General features: G+C 32.9%; 1 protein-coding gene and 1 long non-coding RNA gene across 4 annotated transcripts; both read right to left on the bottom strand.

Annotated features, from left to right (window-relative positions):
* Positions 1 to 918: 918 nt before the first annotated feature.
* Positions 919 to 7,493, bottom strand: LOC108197446 (putative F-box/LRR-repeat protein 9). The gene is made up of 3 exons (XM_017365071.2): positions 7,056 to 7,493; positions 1,296 to 1,910; positions 919 to 1,191 (listed from the first exon to the last, which is right to left on the bottom strand). The coding sequence occupies exons 1-2, from the start codon at positions 7,409 to 7,411 to the stop codon at positions 1,298 to 1,300; spliced, it is 969 nt and encodes a 322-aa protein (XP_017220560.1). The 5' UTR covers positions 7,412 to 7,493; the 3' UTR covers positions 919 to 1,191; positions 1,296 to 1,297.
* A 3,433-nt stretch (positions 7,494 to 10,926) lies between these two features.
* LOC108197478 (uncharacterized) lies at positions 10,927 to 18,094 on the bottom strand. Of its 3 annotated transcripts, none has more exons than XR_001802013.2 (3): positions 17,935 to 18,094; positions 11,376 to 11,938; positions 10,927 to 11,197 (listed from the first exon to the last, which is right to left on the bottom strand). It is a non-coding gene; the product is annotated as an uncharacterized LOC108197478 (long non-coding RNA). The 3 variants fall into 3 exon arrangements; XR_010286587.1 differs by having other exon boundaries at positions 11,398 to 11,938; positions 17,935 to 18,091; XR_001802014.2 differs by having other exon boundaries at positions 17,931 to 18,086.
* Positions 18,095 to 19,889: the final 1,795 nt, after the last annotated feature.

Raw genomic sequence — 19,889 nt, 5'->3', positions numbered from 1 at the left:
CCCCTAGCCCTCCCCCGGTTAGGCCACTGCATATAAAAGAACATTTTACTAAATAGATACTCCCTCTGTCCTATAAACTTTTTGCATTGCTTTACATGCATTTGAAGTCGCAAACATAATTTCATAACTTAATTTTTAACTTATTTGTATAAAATTTAAACATTAAATTTTTATTCAGAAGCAAAAAAATCTAAATAATCTATCAAACTATATTTTATGAGAGTATTAAAATACGTGTCTAACACCGATCTCCTAACGTAAACGTAAACAATCAAGGGACTGACGGAGTAAAAGAAAAGGTAGTACGTGTTTGGGTAGTTGCAGGGTGCAGGAAGTAAATTGCAAGCAGTGTTTAGTGTGAGAGTGTCTGGTTAGGGAGATTCGGGTTGAATCCCAATTAAAATGCCCAGGCCAGAAGGTATAGTTAAGATAGCGTGTGGATCACGTGAGCAGCACATGCACCGTAACTTGTGCCTCCCTAGTCCCTACTACCCGCTGCTCTTTCATATAATTACCACCTCTGTCATGTCCTTGTACATAGAGTATTTATACATATAGTACTATACAACATTAACAAGGGAAACAGAGTGTGTTCAGGACAGTTACATGCAATAATACTACTATCAAAATAATACTCAGCTCTGTAAAACCCACCAGCATGCATTCAGAACCTCTGCTTGGTTTATAATTTGTCAAAAATATTATAACTCCATATGAATTACTTGCCAATTTTGTTATTCTTCTTAGCCTACTCATCATCAAATGCGAAACTTATTACAAAACGGAAAGGAGCGAGTATAAATTTGGATAATGTTCCTACTGTTAAGATATATATTTTGCCATGATCACCCTCACCAAATACTGAACCATACCTGGACTACTCAATCAGTAGAAATTGTATCAAAAGGCAGTATCAGATGACTGAAATTAAAAAAGGAAATAAGAAAGAAGAAGCTTACATCCATATTTAACTTCTACAACCACAGGTTTAGACTTCAAAAGCGACTCCAAAGTTTATATGCTACACATTAAGAAAAAACAAACAGTTACCATACAGCTTATCACTTGAGATAATATGCCGATATGATCCAAATTCCTCCACCAAGCAGCAATAACACCTAAGTTTAGCTGACAGACATTCATGCCAAGAGATATGCCCGATCAATGCTATCATCCAGAAGTAAAAGAGGCCTGTATAAGAAGAAAACACTCGAAGTGTCAAATGTGTGCCAATAATACAAAGGGGGGTAAGAAATTCAAACATCTGCTTCCTTGAGATGATAAGCTTAACATACCATCAAATATAATCATATAGCATATAGTCAGAATCCATATCTATGTCACTGCCACCAGAAAATTCATAAAAATCGTAGTCCTCAGAGACAATGTCGATATCTGATAGACCAGAAGGATAATCCTCATCGAAAGAATCCCAATCATTAATTTCAGCATCATATCCATAGTCTTCAGTAGAGTCATATGGGAGCCTGAGAACCTTGATCTTTTGAGATAGCCTTTTTGCTAAATCATGTTCAAGGTTAGCAATGTTGAAACACTGCCGCAAATCGAGAGACTCCAGATAAGGACACTTCTCAATAATGGCCAGCAAGCCATTACTTGTCAGCTTATTTCCAAAGAGCTGTAGATAGCGTAGTCCAGGCATGTTTTCCGCAACAGCTAGAGCATCCTCATCACACTCAACATGTGGCCATCTATACCCATGTCTGTTAAAGCTGAATGACTTCAGCTGAGGGCAACAATGTCCTGCAACTTCAATAGCTTGTTGTGAGACAGGAATATAGTAAAGGCGAAGTTCCTCCAGAAACGGAAGTTTTTTAATCATTTCGCTCAACCCTTCAGTCGATACGCCATAGCAAGATACAAGTTGTAGCCGTCTCAGCTGACCTGATCTGTCAATATGTCAGCAAGAAAGGTGATGAGTCAAATATCAAAATTTTAACCGCCAAAGACATACATTTATTTGGTTATTGGCTTATTGCTAAAGCACAAATTGATTGCAAGCAAACTTCCAACTGGAACATGTACACTCCAGACATATTTTTGCATATACTGATATACCTAATTGCAATCTTGAATTAAAAAAAGCAAAACGTGAACAAAACTCGATATATACGTCCTAGCACATTATAAACATATAATTACAAGATTAAATTGTAATAATCACTATCAACCAAGGAGGCAAGGACTATGCACAAGTTAATTAGTAGCTTGATAAATCTGTTCATAGCTTTATACTATATATTATATTAATATGTTGCTTGGGCTTGTGTATGAAGTGTTGGACACGACACATGTATGTGCAGTCACACTTTAAATTTCTAAAATTGACGAAACTCGAGATCTTGTCTTGTTGGAAAGTGTACACGGAATACAGACACGGCAATACAATCATATCATGGCAAAGATTAAAGAATGCTCGATTCAAATATGATTATGTAAAGGACTTCGCAAATTACAAATGGTCTTTTACTACAAATAATTATATTAAATCCCCTTCATCTAGAGACGTCTTTATGTTGATACTGAGGCAGTGTCTCCTTGACCCCCTTTTTTTTCTCCTTACTTGATTTTGATAACCATGGGGGTGTTTAAATCTCAGTATACCATGAAATAAAGTAATATACAATATATAGTAGGTACTTGGTAGTAACAAAACACACTCAAGTGTATACATATACTCCAAGAAGAAAAGGAACGTACAAAGGAAATAGAACATACAGAATTAACATTGGGAGTTGCATCACAAACTTAGCAGAAGAAGAAAATAAATGATTGGGACATCTAGAACTCATGATTAAAGCCATAAACGCAGTCAGTTGTGAGAGTCGCAATGTCAATGGTCAACAAAAAGAGAAAGATAAAACCACTCCAAGTAATGAAATTAGTTTAATTAGCACCTTCTTGCTTGGTCAGTACTTGGTTTTCAGACATTTTTTAGTAAAATAACCTCGACTAGGTTTGCAAGATGACAGGTAATTTATTGCCAAGAGTTGAGAATGCCCAGAGATAGGAATCTGGGTATCAGGGTGTGTCCTCACAGAGTGTTTATTTTGCAAAGATATGTCTAAGAAATTTGGTGTCAACCAAATTTGCGATTTAACCAAACATGGTGTGATTGGTGCAGGTTCCGCAATATGAAGTTTATAAAGAGGTGAATACCAAGACCGGGACATGCTTTTTCCAAACGAAGGAAAATAAACAGGAAATATAGCAAAGATTAAAATGTTTTTACTCTCCTCTTACCTCTTTATTAAAAGGTAACTATTTTTCTCCCTCCCTCATCAATCTATCTCATCCATGTAGCATTACCACATGGTTAGATAAATTGAGGAAAAAGGTCATGAAAGACACAATTGCAATTTTCTGTCAGAGCTCAACCAAAAACAAAAACTGCGATTGCGATTTTGTTGAAGAATTGTCAATAGGGAGCAAAAACTAATCCAAAAAATATGGAGACAACTTTTAACCAATACATGTTTCTTAATACTAACCGCTATCATAGCTGAATAATGAAAACAACTCATCTTAGTTCTTACTACTCCACTACCATAGCTTATGATATACTTGACAATCTAGTTATCTAATATAATCAAACTTCATAATAAATTACAATAAGCTTCATTCCAACATAGAAACATATTAAGAGTAAATAATTTAATTCCTTGCCCTGCATCAGCAAACTATAACACAACAGAAACCACTTAGAAAGCCTCCCAATATACAAGTCAACAATATTTATATATTCAAGACAAACACCTTCAATAGCTCATACAATACCGATGTTGCGTTGATATATAGCTAAACTCAACCAAAAGAAACAAAACACAAACAATGGAGCAAAAGCAAGGTATACACTAGACCCAAAATAAAGGAAGACCAAATTTTCAAGCTCAAACACTTTGGCGGATAATAAAAGTAATTTCCAAATATAAAAACGAGAAGCAATCAAGACACATGTATGTGTGTCACACATTAAATTTCTAGAATTGATGACTCTGGAGCCTTGTACTGTTGTACAGTGTACAAGGAATACAGACACGGCAATACAATCATACCATGGCAAAGATTAAAGAATGCTCAATTTAAATATGAGTATGTAAAGGACTTTGCAAATTACATATAGTCTTTTACCAAAAAATTAATTAACTAAATACACTTTATCTAGAGACGTCTTTATGTTGATAGTGAGGCCGTGTCTTCTTGAACCCCTTTCTTTTCTCCAGGTTTTTAATAACTTGGGGGTATTTTTCAGGGGTTTCAACATGTCCAAATGTCAAACTAAGGATACAATACGATAAGTTACATGTCCAAGTGTCTAACTCGTGGACAACGACTAAAACTGAATAGTCTCAAGTAACATAGAGAACATATAAACTTTAAATATGAACAACAGCAAATATATACTGTAAATCTAGAATGTGATAAAATAATTGGCAGTAGCGTAATAACGATAACAGTCCACTGATTTATATATAGCTCATAATCACTACTACAGTAATGCTATTTTAAAATAAAATGATAATTAGGAAAATCAATAAAGTAATATACAATATATAGGGAGTAAGCAGTAACACGACAGACTCATATATACTCCAGAAGAAGAAAAGTTCATGTACAAAGAAAATAGAAGAGACGGAATTAACACTGTGGGTTGCATCACAAAAGTAGCAGAAGAAGAATAGAAGAAGAGATCGGAAACATCTAGAATTCATGATTTAAAGCCAGAAATGCGGTCAGTTGTGACAGTCGCAATGTCACTGGTCAACAAAAAGAGAAAGTTAAAACAATTTCAAGTAATGAAATTATTTTAATTAGCACCTTTTTGTTTGATCGGTACTTGGTTCTCAGTCATTATCTTGTAAAATAACCTAGACTAGGTTTGCAAGATGACAGGTAATTCATTGCCAAGAGTTGACGACTGCCCGGAGATGGAAATCTGGGTATCAGGGTATGTGCACGCATGAAGTCTTTATTTTGCAAAACTATGTCTATTAAATTTGGAGTCAACCAATTTTGCAATTTAACCAAACATAGGGCCTACCCTATCTGTACAAATAGAATAGCCCATTTATACAGAAAGGTAAAGGGGCTTTATATGATCATCGATCATAGAAATGAAATGAGGAAATATTTTATTTGCACAGTACGAAATAACATAAAAAAAAAAAAATCATCAAGAAAAAAGGACTGTGTGAGGGTTCTGAAACATGAAGTGTATATAGAGGTGAATACGAAGACGGGGACATGTTTTTTCCAAACCAAGATAAATAAACAGGAAATATAGCAGAATCTCTATTCCCTATACTATTTTTAATCTCCTTTTGCTTCTTTATCAGAAGGAAATTATTCTTCTTCTCTCTCATCAATCTATCTCATCCAAGTCATTAACACAAGATTAGAAAAATTGAAGAAAAGGCCATAAAATACAATTGTAATTTTCTTTCAAAGCTCAAACATAAAATGTGTGCAATTTTGTTGAAGAATGGTCCATAAGGAGCAAGCATCACCTGTAAACGAAGGCAATCTTTGGTCCTTATGCCATTTCATCCATCATTCAAATTTATAGTCTAAGGCATATAGCATAAACCTTACGACTAAGGTTTGGTTATAAAATTTATAAACAATATAGGACAATAAGTAAGAAGAGTGAATCACTGGATAGAGAAGTAAATAGAGTCTTGGTAATTCAGTCGCAGAGGAACCAACATATTTCAAGAGAAAACTGTGTGGATGACAACACATACCGGAGAGAAGAAATTTAAATACAAAAACTGAAGACTGGAAATAGCTATAGATCAGTATATTACATATCCTTCCAGGACGAGAACCCTAAAACTAATCCTAAAAATAAAGAGAAAACTTTATCAATACATTCTTTTTAATACTAACCACTATCATAGCGGAACAACCCATCTTATTATTCCACTACCATAGCCTACAATATATTTGACAATCTAGTTATATGATATAATCAAACTTCGAATTACAATCAACTTCATTCCAACATACATAAATATTAGGAGTAATATTTTAGTTCCTTGCACTGCATCAGCAAATTATTACAAATGACACGACAGGAACCCCTCAAATATACAGATTAACAATGATATTCAAGACAAACACCTCAAATAGCTCATACAATACCAACGTTGCTTTGATATATAGCTCATCTCAACCAAAAGAAACTAAACACAAACAACAGAGAAAAAACAAGGTATATGCTAAGCCTAATAATAAAGGAATGACCAAAATTGTCAAGCTCAAACACTTTGGCCAATAATAAACGTGATTTCCAAATATAACAACGAGAAGAAATCACAAATAAATATATCACTTCTCATTAAATATGATACAGAAAACTCTATATACAGGGGAACATTTAGAAGAAAACCAAAGGACCAACACTTTTTCCTGCCTTCTGGTTCTGTACAACCTTGGTGTCACAGTTTTTTCACATGATAGTTACCTCATATATGCACATAAAGTCTGGTGCAAATGAAAAGCTAAACATAACACGAACCAGAATAACCACTAAACTTCAACATATATGACCATAATTCAACACCCTCTATACCCTAATTCTAGGACAGTGAAGCTCAGACTAACCGTATCCATTAGATAATTACAACACACGCTATGTTGAACCTTCATGGTTCTCACAGTGTTATTTACTTATCGGTTATTGGTCCTCATTTCATCCAAACGTCATATATACAAACAGAGATTTAGAAACACAAAAAAAGAGGCTGTCATAATCCTTACGAGGTTTCAATTAATCCACCATTCCTAAACGAAGGTCATGCACTATCACATCTTATCAAAAAATCATGTATGTGCACTAGCAACTAATATAAGTATATAACTCCATATCGTAAATTATCTCCAAACAAAAGCAACTATAAATAAACAACACAACTCGGAGATTAATTAACAAATCACATTACTCAAATTAACCACAACTAAAAACTATCACATCCCAAATTATCGAAAAACACGGATAAATAATCAATTATAAAGATCAGAAATGATTATACCGATTCGCGATGTATTGAAGCAGCTCATCAGAAGCGAAATCCTCGATCCTAAATTCAACCAATTCTCCGCAGCTCAAATCAACAGCTTTCTTCGCTAGCTTCTCCATCCCCGAGTCCAAACTGCAATCAAAGTCCTTCAAGTAAGCTGAATTATCCGAATACCCCAGATTCACGACCCGCCACATAGACGGGTCGGAGCAGATTGTGCGCCACGTTTTACACACTTTTCGAGCACTCACTAACACGCCGACTGTGCCTAGGCGTTGGAGGATGGACGACGTCAGGTCGGCCGGAAGTTCGAGCCAGTTCCGGTGGGGTGTCGCCGGCGGAGACGGCGTTGTGGAGGTGGACGCCATAGGCTCTGATAGAACGAGAAGAGGTATGCGTATGTAGTTATGGGTATATACCCATTTTGTTTATTTAGGTATAAAAATGTTTAGGTTTTTAATTTGGTTCTTAAAATTTAATGATATTCGGTTGAGATTGTTTAAAATTTATTGGTATAAAATTTTTTTTTTAAATTTTTAAAATGATGGATTTTGTGTTATTATGTATTTTTAAGATTTTTGGCATTTCACCGAAATTCATTAGATTTTAAAGAATTGTGCTTAAATTTTATAAAATCTATATCAACTATACGTCATTTTATCAAAAATCCGCATAAAATTAAAATCAAATACAATCTATTAAAATTCAAATACTAAAAAAATCCCTGTTGAATCTCTCGTAACGTGTGCTAGTGAAAACATACTTAAAATTACTATTATTTTTAATATTTTTATATTTTAAGATTAATGATTTTTAATCAAAGAAATAATTCTTTTTATAAAATAGTATATGATTACAAAACAACATTTTATTATATTTGTTTAAGAGGAGGAAGATATATCTTAAAACCCGACGATTTTCTCAACATTTTATCAATTTTTACAAGGCTTAAATGCGAGAAAATAAATACTTTTTGGAAAGTAAAATTTCGAAAAATATTTGTGATTTCAAATGATATTTATGGTTGTATTCAACTATGATTTTAGTAAATTATATATTATATATGAGTTTTGATGGATTATATATAATTTTGATTTTATACAAAGTCTAGACAAAATATTACGAAAGCTCGTTCCTTACTTATCAATTTGATGTAAATATAATGTTTTAAAATCTTATTAAATTTGGTAAGATTTCAAAAAAAAATTAAATACACTAAACAATCTGACAAAATCAATCGGTTTACGCGGTCCAAAAAAACATCACGCAAATATTATCAGATTTTAATAAATAACAATTGAATATCATTAGATTTTTATATATAATATAAAATCTCGATTCAATATCATCAGATTTTGTATTTATCTCAAGATTGCGATACATTTTCTAAAATCCGAATTAAATATAACCGAATTTTATGAATAATTTTTTTTTTTAAAATCTCAGTTAAATACATCCCTTCAAACTTTTATTCACTTGAATAATTTCATTTTTTTTGATGATATGTTAAAAAAAAATTCAGGGTGTAAAATTATTTTTAAGTTCCTTTTTGGATAAATTATATATATTCGTTTGTTTTATATTAATTTTCAGAAATAAAAATCACCATTAAGTATTTTTTAGGGAAATCTACAAAACTACCTACCTTTTCTTTTATTGTTTTCAAAAATACTACCTTTCAGAATTATTTTTAAAAATACCTTTTCATAAAATTGTTTTTTCAAAAATACTGTTTGCAACTTTTGCAACCTCATTTGCAACTAGCCAGCCGTGTTGCAACCTCTTTTGCAACTTCATCTGCAACTGAATTTCTGATTTCAAGTTCCAGTTTTCAAATGTCATTTTCGACCTCATTTTCGGAATCGATATATATATATATATATATATATATATATATATATATATATATAGGGTAGCACTCCATAGCATACTCTCTTATATAGAGTTACGTAGCACACCATTATAAATATATACATAATATATATTCTATTATATTTTTTATGAAATATAATTGCAAATTTTGATTATTAATCCGAAAATGAAGTTATACAATTTTTTTATTCCAAAGATCATCTAAAATTATGCAATATCTCAACATGATTCTGTAACAGAATAATAATCATCCAGAATTATTCTGTTTTAGAATTAGTTTCGAAAATATACTTTTTTTAATCAAATTTTAAGTGTTAAATTACTTAAAATAGATTTATTTTATAGTATTTTATATTAGAATCACGTTTTATATGTATTCTATAACAGAATTTATAATAAAATTGATGATTTATAGTGGCGCACTATGTAACTCCATATAAGGAGTCCCTCTTTTGAATGTTGGCCTATATATATATATATATATATATATATATATATATATATATATCGATTCCGAAAATGAGGTCGAAAATGACATTTGAAAACTGGAACTTGAAATCAGTATTTGTAATTGCATATATGGTTGCATATGGTTGTATTCAGTTGCATATGGTTGCATTCAGTTGATTCTATTGTAATCTAATGGCCCCGCCAGGGGCACACCATACATCTGTTGTTACTTACAGTTTTCAGTTGCATTTAGTTGCAACTGAGGTTGCAAATGAAGTTGCAAAAGTTGCAACTGCAGTTGCAACCTCATTTGCAACTTTTGCAACCTCATTTACAACTATATATAATTTTCAGTTGCATTAAGTTGCAACTGAAGTTGCAAAAGTTGCAACTGCAGTTGCAACTGCAGTTGCAACTTCATTTGCAACTTTTGCAACCTCATTTGCAACTTACTGTTTTCAGTTGCAACCGTTGCAACTGCAGTTGCAACCGTTGCAACAGTTGCAACTTTTCATTTTTATTCGCAACTTTTGCAACCTCATTTGCAACTTTTGCAACCTCATTTGCAACTTTTACGACTGCGCCGCCCAAGGTTGCAAATGAGGTTGCAAAAGTTGCAAATCGTATTTTTGAAAAAAAAATTTTATGAAAAGGTATTTTTAAAAACAATGAAAAAGATGGTAGTATTTTTAAAAAAATGATTTTACAGATGGGTATTTTTAAAAAGATCCCTATTTTTTTTTTATTGAGTTTATAAATCTCGTTTGATTTATCTTACTTTTTAGAAATGAATTATTTATATACACTTATTTATAAAATAATATATAGATGTATATTTTCTTCTAGAAATAGATGACTTAACATATATAAAACACTTAGGTCCTTTTTGAAAATCAAAAGTTCGGGTCTAAAAAAACTATTTTTTTTCTAGATTAGAGGTTTTGGTTTGTTTGAGAAAAAACTAATCAACCAGTTATTTACAAAACAGTTTATAGAAAACTGCTAATTCAATTTGCCGGTGAAACATAGTCAAAACGTTTAATTCAATCCTCTAACCACTAATTCTCAAACATGGCCTTGAATATAAATTTGATTTTTTTTTTTTTTACCGAAGTCCTTGTTTTCATTGAAAACAGCAAAAAATATTGCCAGGACATCAATCTTCATTGTCATGAATACCAAATCAAAACTTTCTTGGCATGACAAAAGGGCTAATAGAAGAGGACCCAATACACCCATATTCATTCATGCAAGAGTGATAGACTATTTGAGAAAGTGAGTCATAATCTATAATCAAATAAACTAGGCAATTTATTCCACTTGATGTGCATAAGAAATGTACAAGGGTTTCAATTGCCTGAGATATTAAACAAACAGTTTGCATATACTCTTCGAACAAGCAATTGTTTGCACATACCTGACACTTGGAAGAAACTGTTGCATGGTCTGAGAAAATAAATCCTACTCTGTTTCACATGCACCATAAACTGTACCATACCTAAATTTCACAATTAGCAGCACTTGTGTCCATGCCATACAGAATAATAAGGGCATGCAATGATGCAAGGAAAGAAATTTTTACGACAATAGAGCAGGTCAACCAACATAGTCCTCGATCCAATTATAACTTTTACAACTACAACAGTAAGTTTGAAAAAGCAACACAACATGTTTTCATCATCCACATACTAAAAAAATACATAAACAACATGCAATTTGAATATCAGATAATTCCCCGGGCTGCAGTGGATTGTCAACTCCGTTCAGCTTTATCTCTAAATAGAATATGTCGATGTGTTCCAGCTTCAAACAGAATGCAACAACGTTCACCCCTGCATTAGCTGACAAAGGTGTTAGTAATGGTGCCAAGAGATAAGCCCACTAAAATGCTATTAACCAGAACTCCAGAAGATAGTAGAGGCTTGGAAAGAAGAAGACTATTCACAAACAGCCAAATGCATGCAAATACTCTAAACATTCAGTTACATGAGAAAAATAAACAAAACATACCATCAATATCATCAACATACACTTAATTGTCAGAATCTATGTCGCTGCATCCAAAATAAGATAATCCAAAAGGATCATCCTCGGAAGAATCACAAATTTCTGCACCAAATTCATAGTCCTCGGTAGAATCATAGGGGAACCGGATATTCTTTATCTTCTGAGATAGCTGCCTTTCTAAATTATACTCAAGGTCACCAACATTAAAACACTGCCGCATATCAAGAGATTCAAGATGAACACAGTTCTCAAGAATTGCGAGCAAGCCTAAACTTGTCATCTGATTTCCAATAAGCTGCACCTGGCGTAGTCCAGGCATGTTTTCTGCAATAGCCAGAGCTTCCTCATTGAATGCACCAGTCGGAAAAGTAAATTTTAGTCTGTTTAAGCTAAATGACTTTAGCAGAGGGCAACAACGCCCTATGACTTCAATAGCTTGTTTTGAGACAGGAATATAGCAAAGGTGGAGTTCCTCCAACAAAGGAAGTTTTTTAACCAATTCGCTAAGCCCTTCTTCCGTAATGCGATGGCAAGATAAAAGCCGTAGACGTGTCAGCTGACATGATCTGTGAACATGTTGGAAATGAAGGTGACAAAAGTCAATATTTACTCATAACCACCAAAGATACATGTCACATCTACAAAAAGAGCCTGTGTTGCTTCATCCAAGAAAAGCACACTAAACCAAAGATTTCTAAGTACATGTATTTGCACATTATAAACATATAATTACAAGGATAACCTGTAAGGAACACCATCAGCTAAGGACAATATATATGTTAGTAGTAACTTCTTCCTTTTACGAAACGTACTCAAAAATGGTTAAAAGTAATTAGTTTAACAAAGGCAAAGTAATGATGGATTAGGATAAAAAATATATACAGCTCTTATATTCACTTCAATGAAATATAAACTTTTAGGTTATATTCTTGTTTTTGATATGATTTGGCTATACATATTACTCAGTTCGAATAGTTTTAATTCTGTTATTAGATTTTATCAAATCAAATAGATAGTTATAGTATTTTTTCTACGGGCCTTGTCCCCCACACATACGAATTAATTAAAACCCATATTATCATATTTTTAGAATCCATCTATCCCATGATCCTTGTTTCTTAGTTCATATCACTATATAAGACTAAGTACTTTAATTTTTAAACAAATAATATTTAGAACTCCAAGGAAATAGGATTAAATACAACCTGATTACAAAACTAAAGATCGTCACTAGTGTTCAAGAGGAAATGGATAAATCTAACTCGTAGTCAGTGTCTAGAGAGGGTAAGTTTTAGGAAATTTTACTTCTACTCTTGAGAGACTATTTCTGAAAATGGCCCGCGACATCAAAGGAGAGGGGTAGACCTTCACCACTAGGCTATCCTATAATCCTCAGTTACTAGTCCAATTAATTGGCAATTTACACAATCAAATATCATATTAATCATGAAAGGAACCAAGTTCAATAAAGAAACTGACTTAAATAAGTATTCTAGAATAATATTATATTTCAGTACTTCAGTAGAAGAGAAGGGAGCTTGTACAAATATATATATAAATAGAAGATTCAGAATAATGTTTGTGACCCAAACAAAGCGAATTAAAGAAAAATAAACTGGAACTAAGGCCTGATATCTGGTTTAAGGTGACTGGGAGGCACTATGAACTTGACCTGGCTATCCCATTCTACTTCATATCTATTTCAAATCGCTTGCCAAGTTGTAATTTACAAACCCTCGAATGACTAAAAGTTGAGAGGTTGCGCATTTTGTATCGAGCAAAAACATGTGCATGTCAAAGCATAGTGCAAAATATGTGCATTTCATCGCATACCACATGCAGGAGAGCTTATCAAACTTTCGCTTACTTGTATCAAGAAGAACAAAGCGGGAAGGAAACACAATAAGCAAAAGATAGAGCACCTTAAGTAATGAATCAAACTTTATCATAGATCTCAGAAGGAATTTACTCCACGAAACAACTACCATAAAGAATGAACTAGGATTTTGATGCTTATCAGAAGCTGAACTCCATCAAAAACGGCAACAAGATTATGCTATAATTTAATAAGTGTCATGATAAGTATTGGTGGAACAAGCCTTGTTGAGTGTTGTTGCAATGCTGTCCTCGATGATTAGTATGAACTTGTTAATTATGTTGGAGATGTAAAGGAACAAGGATAAGAAGCCCTAGAGAACCAGGTGGTGGAAGAATCTCTGTGCTTATTGCTCCAAAACTTTGAAATTGGTTCAAAAGCAAATTGATATTAGATTTGAAAAAATTGGTGAAGATGACAATTAGACACAATTCGGAGTTTGTAATCGTCAAAATGCACATGAATCAATGAAGTTCTTAATTAATTGGAACGACATAACACTGTTTGAAGCTACACCGAGAGAACTATGGTAACTAACTATAACAATTACCTCAATTTCACCTTGAAGACGAGGTGAAAGTTTGGGCAGCAAAGTAGACCACCAACTAAATAAACATCTTAGAGACCACAAAATCAGTAAGAGAGGATTGGTGGAACATATGTGAAGATTTGAGTATTAGAATAATAAATAGAATGAGATTTGGTTAATTGTTTTATCTTTGATTCAGTTTTTGAGAATATTTGGGATCAAATGTGTAGGGTGAAGGAAATCAAAAGTATTGTGATCAAGCCTTGGACTTCAGTGAGAAACCACATTCCCTAATAGAATAATTTTTCAAGTTGCAATATTAATTTCTCATATGCAACATTTCAATTTCTTCGTTGTATTCAATACACTAATGTGGTGTATGACAAACTCATTTTTTAGTACATTTTTTGATAAAGTTCAAGCACTAAAATGTATAAGAAACCTCCACAAACGGTGTATTAAACATATGGTGCATATAACATATGAATCCAAATAATGCAAAATAAATCTAATGAAAAAGTAACCAAAATTAAACATGCGTTTCCTAATCTATCAAGAGATACTAGTGTAATAGGAATATAAATTATACCGATCGGAGATATAGCGAAGCATATTATCTGACCCAAAGCTCTCTATAGTAAAATCGATCATTTGTCCAGAACTCAAGTTTACAACTTGCTTCACCAACTCCTCCATTTTAGAAACATAATCAAATCCAAGCTCATTGAAAAGTTTATAAAAAATTTCCGAATACCTAATATCCACAACTTTCCATACATCCGGGCCGGAGCAGATTTTGCGCCATGTTTTACATACTTTTCGAGCACTTAATAGCAGATCGACTGAACCAACACGTGTCAGAATCGATGTTGTTAGCTCCGGGGGGAGTTCCGCCCAATTCTGACTAGTTCCCACTCGAGAAAAGGATGCAATTGAAGTGGACGCCATTAATTTTGAGAGGTGTTGATCGAGACTTTTAGAGTTTTTGAGACACTTGAGGAATGCGTACATATCAACACACTGTATATATATCTAATGATTTAAGTTTTTAGGTAAAATTAGGGTTTGAAGTTTGATGTGTGAAATTGATGGGATGTGGGCTGACCCGGTAGATACAATATTAGGCCTAATATGGATCGGGTATTCTATAGGGTTGAATATCAAAGTGGGCCCAGTTTTATATAGTGTCTTACTTGACTCGCTTATGTTAAGAGGGCTCCCTAAATAAATTAAAGTTACAACACATTTCATTCACCAAGTTTTTTTTTTGACGAATTGCAACATAGATCTAATGTGGTGCCACAAGGCTAAAGTGGAAAACAAAAACAAAAGAAATATACACATAATCCTCGTACTTGTATACACATACACGATACACGTGTTAAAGTCAGACGAGAAACATGACCAAAGGTAACCATAATGACAACAAATCCACTTCGATGCATGGCATAACCCAAAAGTTAATGCATGAATTAAGAATATAAATAAATAACAACACCACATGTATTGTGCAAATAAGGTGCTTAAATGAGGTTTTATTGTTGAATAAAATTGTGTGAATTAAGAATTCTTCAGAATTTAAACACAACATTCTTTCAGTTCTCTTTATCACACTTTTATATCTTAACAAGACCAAAAAATAACGGTCTTCAATTGGCTTAAAAATTTGACAATCAATATTTTCGAAAAAAGAATAATAATAATAAATGAAATCAAGGAGGACGAAAAATGATATATATAAAACAAAGGAAGGTATCACTAAAAATATATATAATGATCTGCGGGATTCACATGTGACATGACAATGATGTGGGTTATAAATATAGTTTACCGTGACAACTTCATAAACAAAGGAGCACAAATGAGTAAATACCAAACCTAGTAAGAAATGATTAAATGTTTTAACCCAACAAGTCACAATCACACTATGTTCTTAAGATGTTTTTACGCAGGCTCCTAGGTAGATTCAGGCTACTAAAACGCACCGCTTTTATACTAATAAGATCATTATGCGTTTGTGAAATTAAGTGTCGCTTAATCGGCTATCAAGCAGGTTTGGCCCACCTAGCCAGCATTGACCGCCAAATTTTTTTTAAAAAAAACATTACTTTCTTATATTTTTACTTCTTCTCTTTCATTCTTTCGTTCAGGTTTAGAAACTTGGTTTTTCTCGCTAGAAGGGTTCAGGGCAACATCTACCAATTCAACTTTCATGTTCAACTGTATCAAGATTCAAAACTCTGCTTTCAGCTTTCAAAGTTTTTTTCTAATTTCTTCTCAATATATTATCTTAGATTAGTTTATTAATATTGTTTTTGCTGCTTGTATACTCCTACCTCCAAGTGTTTGTCAAATTGCTTAACTCAGAAAGTAGTGCCCTGAAATACCTGTTTTTATTTGCAAGAACATTTGTTGACATTAATGCAAAAATTAATTTGTATATTTTTTTAATTTTCATAAATGGAAGGAAACATTAATGCAAGTTCTTAAGCAACATCAAATTCTGAGATATTGGGTGCTATGGAGGCATCATGCAGTTACTTCATTTTTTTGGGGGGTTTTATTTTTTATTATTCCCTTTAATATTTTAATAGATGTTGTCCACTGTCCGAACTTTAATGTGTATGTTTTAACTTTCAATTACTAAAACATTATGAAAGTATTTTGCTAATTTAAATTGCCAAAAGTTTAGTTTGATAGTAAAAACATGTATGAAATTAAATTTGAAAACCATTACCAAGATAACAAAATAAACACCAATCCAACTTACAAATTTAGATAAATAGACTCATTCAATTGACAGTTAATTGTATAGTTGCAGTGACAATAAGTGATGTTGTGTTTGGTTGGGACTTGGGGTGAATGAATATATAAGTGAACAAAATGAAATTTTTATCATAGAGTGAGTATTTGTGGAATTTATTCATTCCTCCATTCCATTCATAATGATCTAAAGTAGAGTTCAAAACCATGAATTTAATTATGAAGCAATGCTCCATCCACTTTGCTATTCATCTTTCTTAGATAGTTGTCATTATAGACTTTCACCTTAGTCAGGCCCCAAAGATTTGAATCCGATTAATTACTAAGTGTTTCTATTGCTGCTCTGGTTGAAGACCAGGACCATCTTCTACATTGCCACTTTTCCCAACATGTTATATTTTACTGTCCCTTTTCTTTTAAACTATCTTAGTAAATATTCCAGAGGACTGTTTCAATTATAAAGTGAGACCCAGGGTCTCGAGGTTTCTAGGACTTCTATCAATGCAAGTTTTTAATTATTACACTTGGAGGGTAAAAAACAGCAGACTGCATACCCCTGTACACCCTCCAAATGGGTTCATTAACATTATTAGAAGTCAGACGTATATCACCCTCAACTTCAATTTCCGAAGTGATGGTTCGATGTCCCTATTGTGTCTTCACCAATAGTTCCAGCTTTAAGCTGTCAACAATCTATGTTATGCTCCTTTCTACCCGCAATTCAAGTTTATTCAGATTGTTCGTATAAAGTACATAATTACAAAGTGAGACCCAGGGTCTCGAGGTTTCTAGGACTTCCATCAATGAAAGTTTTCAATTATCACACTTGGAGGGTAAAAAACAGCAGACTGCATACCCCTGTACACAATCCAAATGGGTTCATTAACATCATTACAAGTCAGACATATATCACCCTCAACTTCAATTTCCGAAGTGATGGTTCAATGTCCCTATTGTGTCTTCACTAATAGTTCCAGCTTTAAGCTGTGAACAATCTATGTTATGCTCCTTTCTACCCACAATCCAAGTTTATTTAGATTGTTCGTATAAAGTACATAATGAACCTATCCTTCGATTCGTGTCAATATATGCTAAACCAGACAAAACCAAAAATTGAAATCCCCAGACAACCATACTCTTCCAGGCTACATCTTTTCTTAGTTCTTGAACTTTATTGACACTTTACATTATAAGAATGACACGCTCAAAGAAAAATATTAATTCCCAATAAAACATGAAATCACAAAGAACAATATTGGCATCAATATATAAAAGCATATCTAACACATGAAATTACTAGATCATTTAACCAAAAATATATAAGAAAGAGCAGACTTATTTTTCTCATAGACATAAAATCAAACAGGTAGATACACAGAGCAGAGCATACCTACCCCCTGCATAACTGAAGCTGTTAGCTCCGGCGGAACTTCCGGCCAGTTCCCGCCGCCGGTAAGTTCATTTTGAGAGGTCACCCGGATCACGTTTTTGTGTTTTCGAGATGCGAAAGTAATAAAGTAGTACTAGTACCCCTTAATTTGTTTGAAAAGAAAAGAAAACAGTATATAATGCTTGAATTAAGGAATAGAATAATAAATATTATTTTTAATTATTTAGCTGAATAAATTATACTAATTTATAACCTGCATTTAATTTAATTTCTATTTGAATTTAGAGAATTATACTCCCGGAACATTAATTTCTTTTATCCGTATAGTTAATAAGTATTTGAACTTACGAACCTCCTTAAGTTATAATATATTTTAATCGATCTTTTTATTATAATTAATATATATTTATATATTATTATTCAAATATATTTCTTGGACGATTTTAATTAAAATTTTAAATATTTTACTATTAAAAACTTAGTTAACATATTAAGTTAAAATTCTAATTTAACCTGCAAAGTCAAAATACAAGATAATTATATTTCAAATTTAATAATATAACATAGACGTATAATAAAATTAAATTATCATTACTAGATAGTTATACGTCGAAATATCCTCAGAATAGTAAATATAATCAGATATATTATTTTCCAATTATAAGTGATAGGAATATGAATATTCAAATACAATTCTCACTCTGATAAATGGGCGTCCATTTGTCAAAATAGAAATATTTTTGCTTGTTTTAAATTTTTGAAATCATAAGCTTTACAAGATTAAGTATTCATAATGTTGCAATGTAGGTTTGAGCCCTACATTATTATGTCAATTTTGAGTCACAAACTTGAGTGAGCATTGTTGTGTGCAACTAGTGACTCTTGGAACGCTTTTTCCTCCGAAAGATCTTTCCAAAGCACTTTGAATCACTCAAAACAACTAATAGATAAATGTAATAGAAATATCCAAAATTGTTTCTTAGAAGTGGAAAATGGTGCTTGAAACTTATATCTCACATTGAACAATTGAAAAGAATATGGGTCTAGATAGGGGTGTACGCGGGTCGGGTTGGCCTGGTTTAGATTTTTTATCGACCCAACCTATTAAATTCGGTTTGCTAATTTTTGAACCCAATCCATTAAAATTAATTTATAACCCAACCCAATTTGTCATACTTCGGGTTGGGTTGGTTTGGGTCGGTTTGACGGGTTACTAAGTACTGAATCGTAGTTTTAAAATTGCTACACAACCTATAAATTATAGAGCATTAAAACAAGTTCGGACTTTTAAAGAATAGTAGCTTCACTATCGAACTCTCAAAGGCAAGTAGACGAATGACAAATGTGCAGGGAAGATATTTTAAAGGAAACTCAAGGAAAGATACCCATGTACAATCCGTCGCAACCCATAGAGCCGGTTTGGGTCGGTTTAAACGGTTTGAGCAACCCATGTACACCCCTAGGTCTAGAGGTGACAATATGGTAGCAAAACCATGAAACAAATCCAAACCAAATTTGTGAATTTGAATCAATATGAAATAACATTTAGGAAAATGGATTTGGTTTGGTTTCTAATCTTCTTTGGCTGGCTATTAAGCGTAAGCTAATGACTCAAGATAGAATGAAATTCTGGCACAATCCGGCAAATCTTCGCTGCTCTCTCTGCCAACTGCAGCAAGACTCGGTGGACCATTTGTTTTTTGAATGTCCATTTAGTCGGAGCATTTGCAGTTCCTTTATTTCTACAGGCTTAAACTTCCTTTTCAGAGAGAAGTGGTCTGATATTATAGAGTTTGCGGCTGATAAATGGAAGAGTAAATCACTAGTTATTGTGATTAATAAGATTCTGTTGGGATGTATAGTTTATGTGATTTGGCAAGAGAGAAATATGCGTTTATTTCAAACTAAGCATCGTCCAACTACTCAAATCTGTTCTGAAATAGCGTCTTAAAATCCTGG

Source organism: Daucus carota, chromosome 8 (genome assembly GCF_001625215.2).
Source record: "Daucus carota subsp. sativus chromosome 8, DH1 v3.0, whole genome shotgun sequence".
NCBI classification, from domain to species: Eukaryota; Viridiplantae; Streptophyta; class Magnoliopsida; order Apiales; family Apiaceae; genus Daucus; species Daucus carota.
This window is presented reverse-complemented; position numbering and strand designations above follow the sequence as displayed.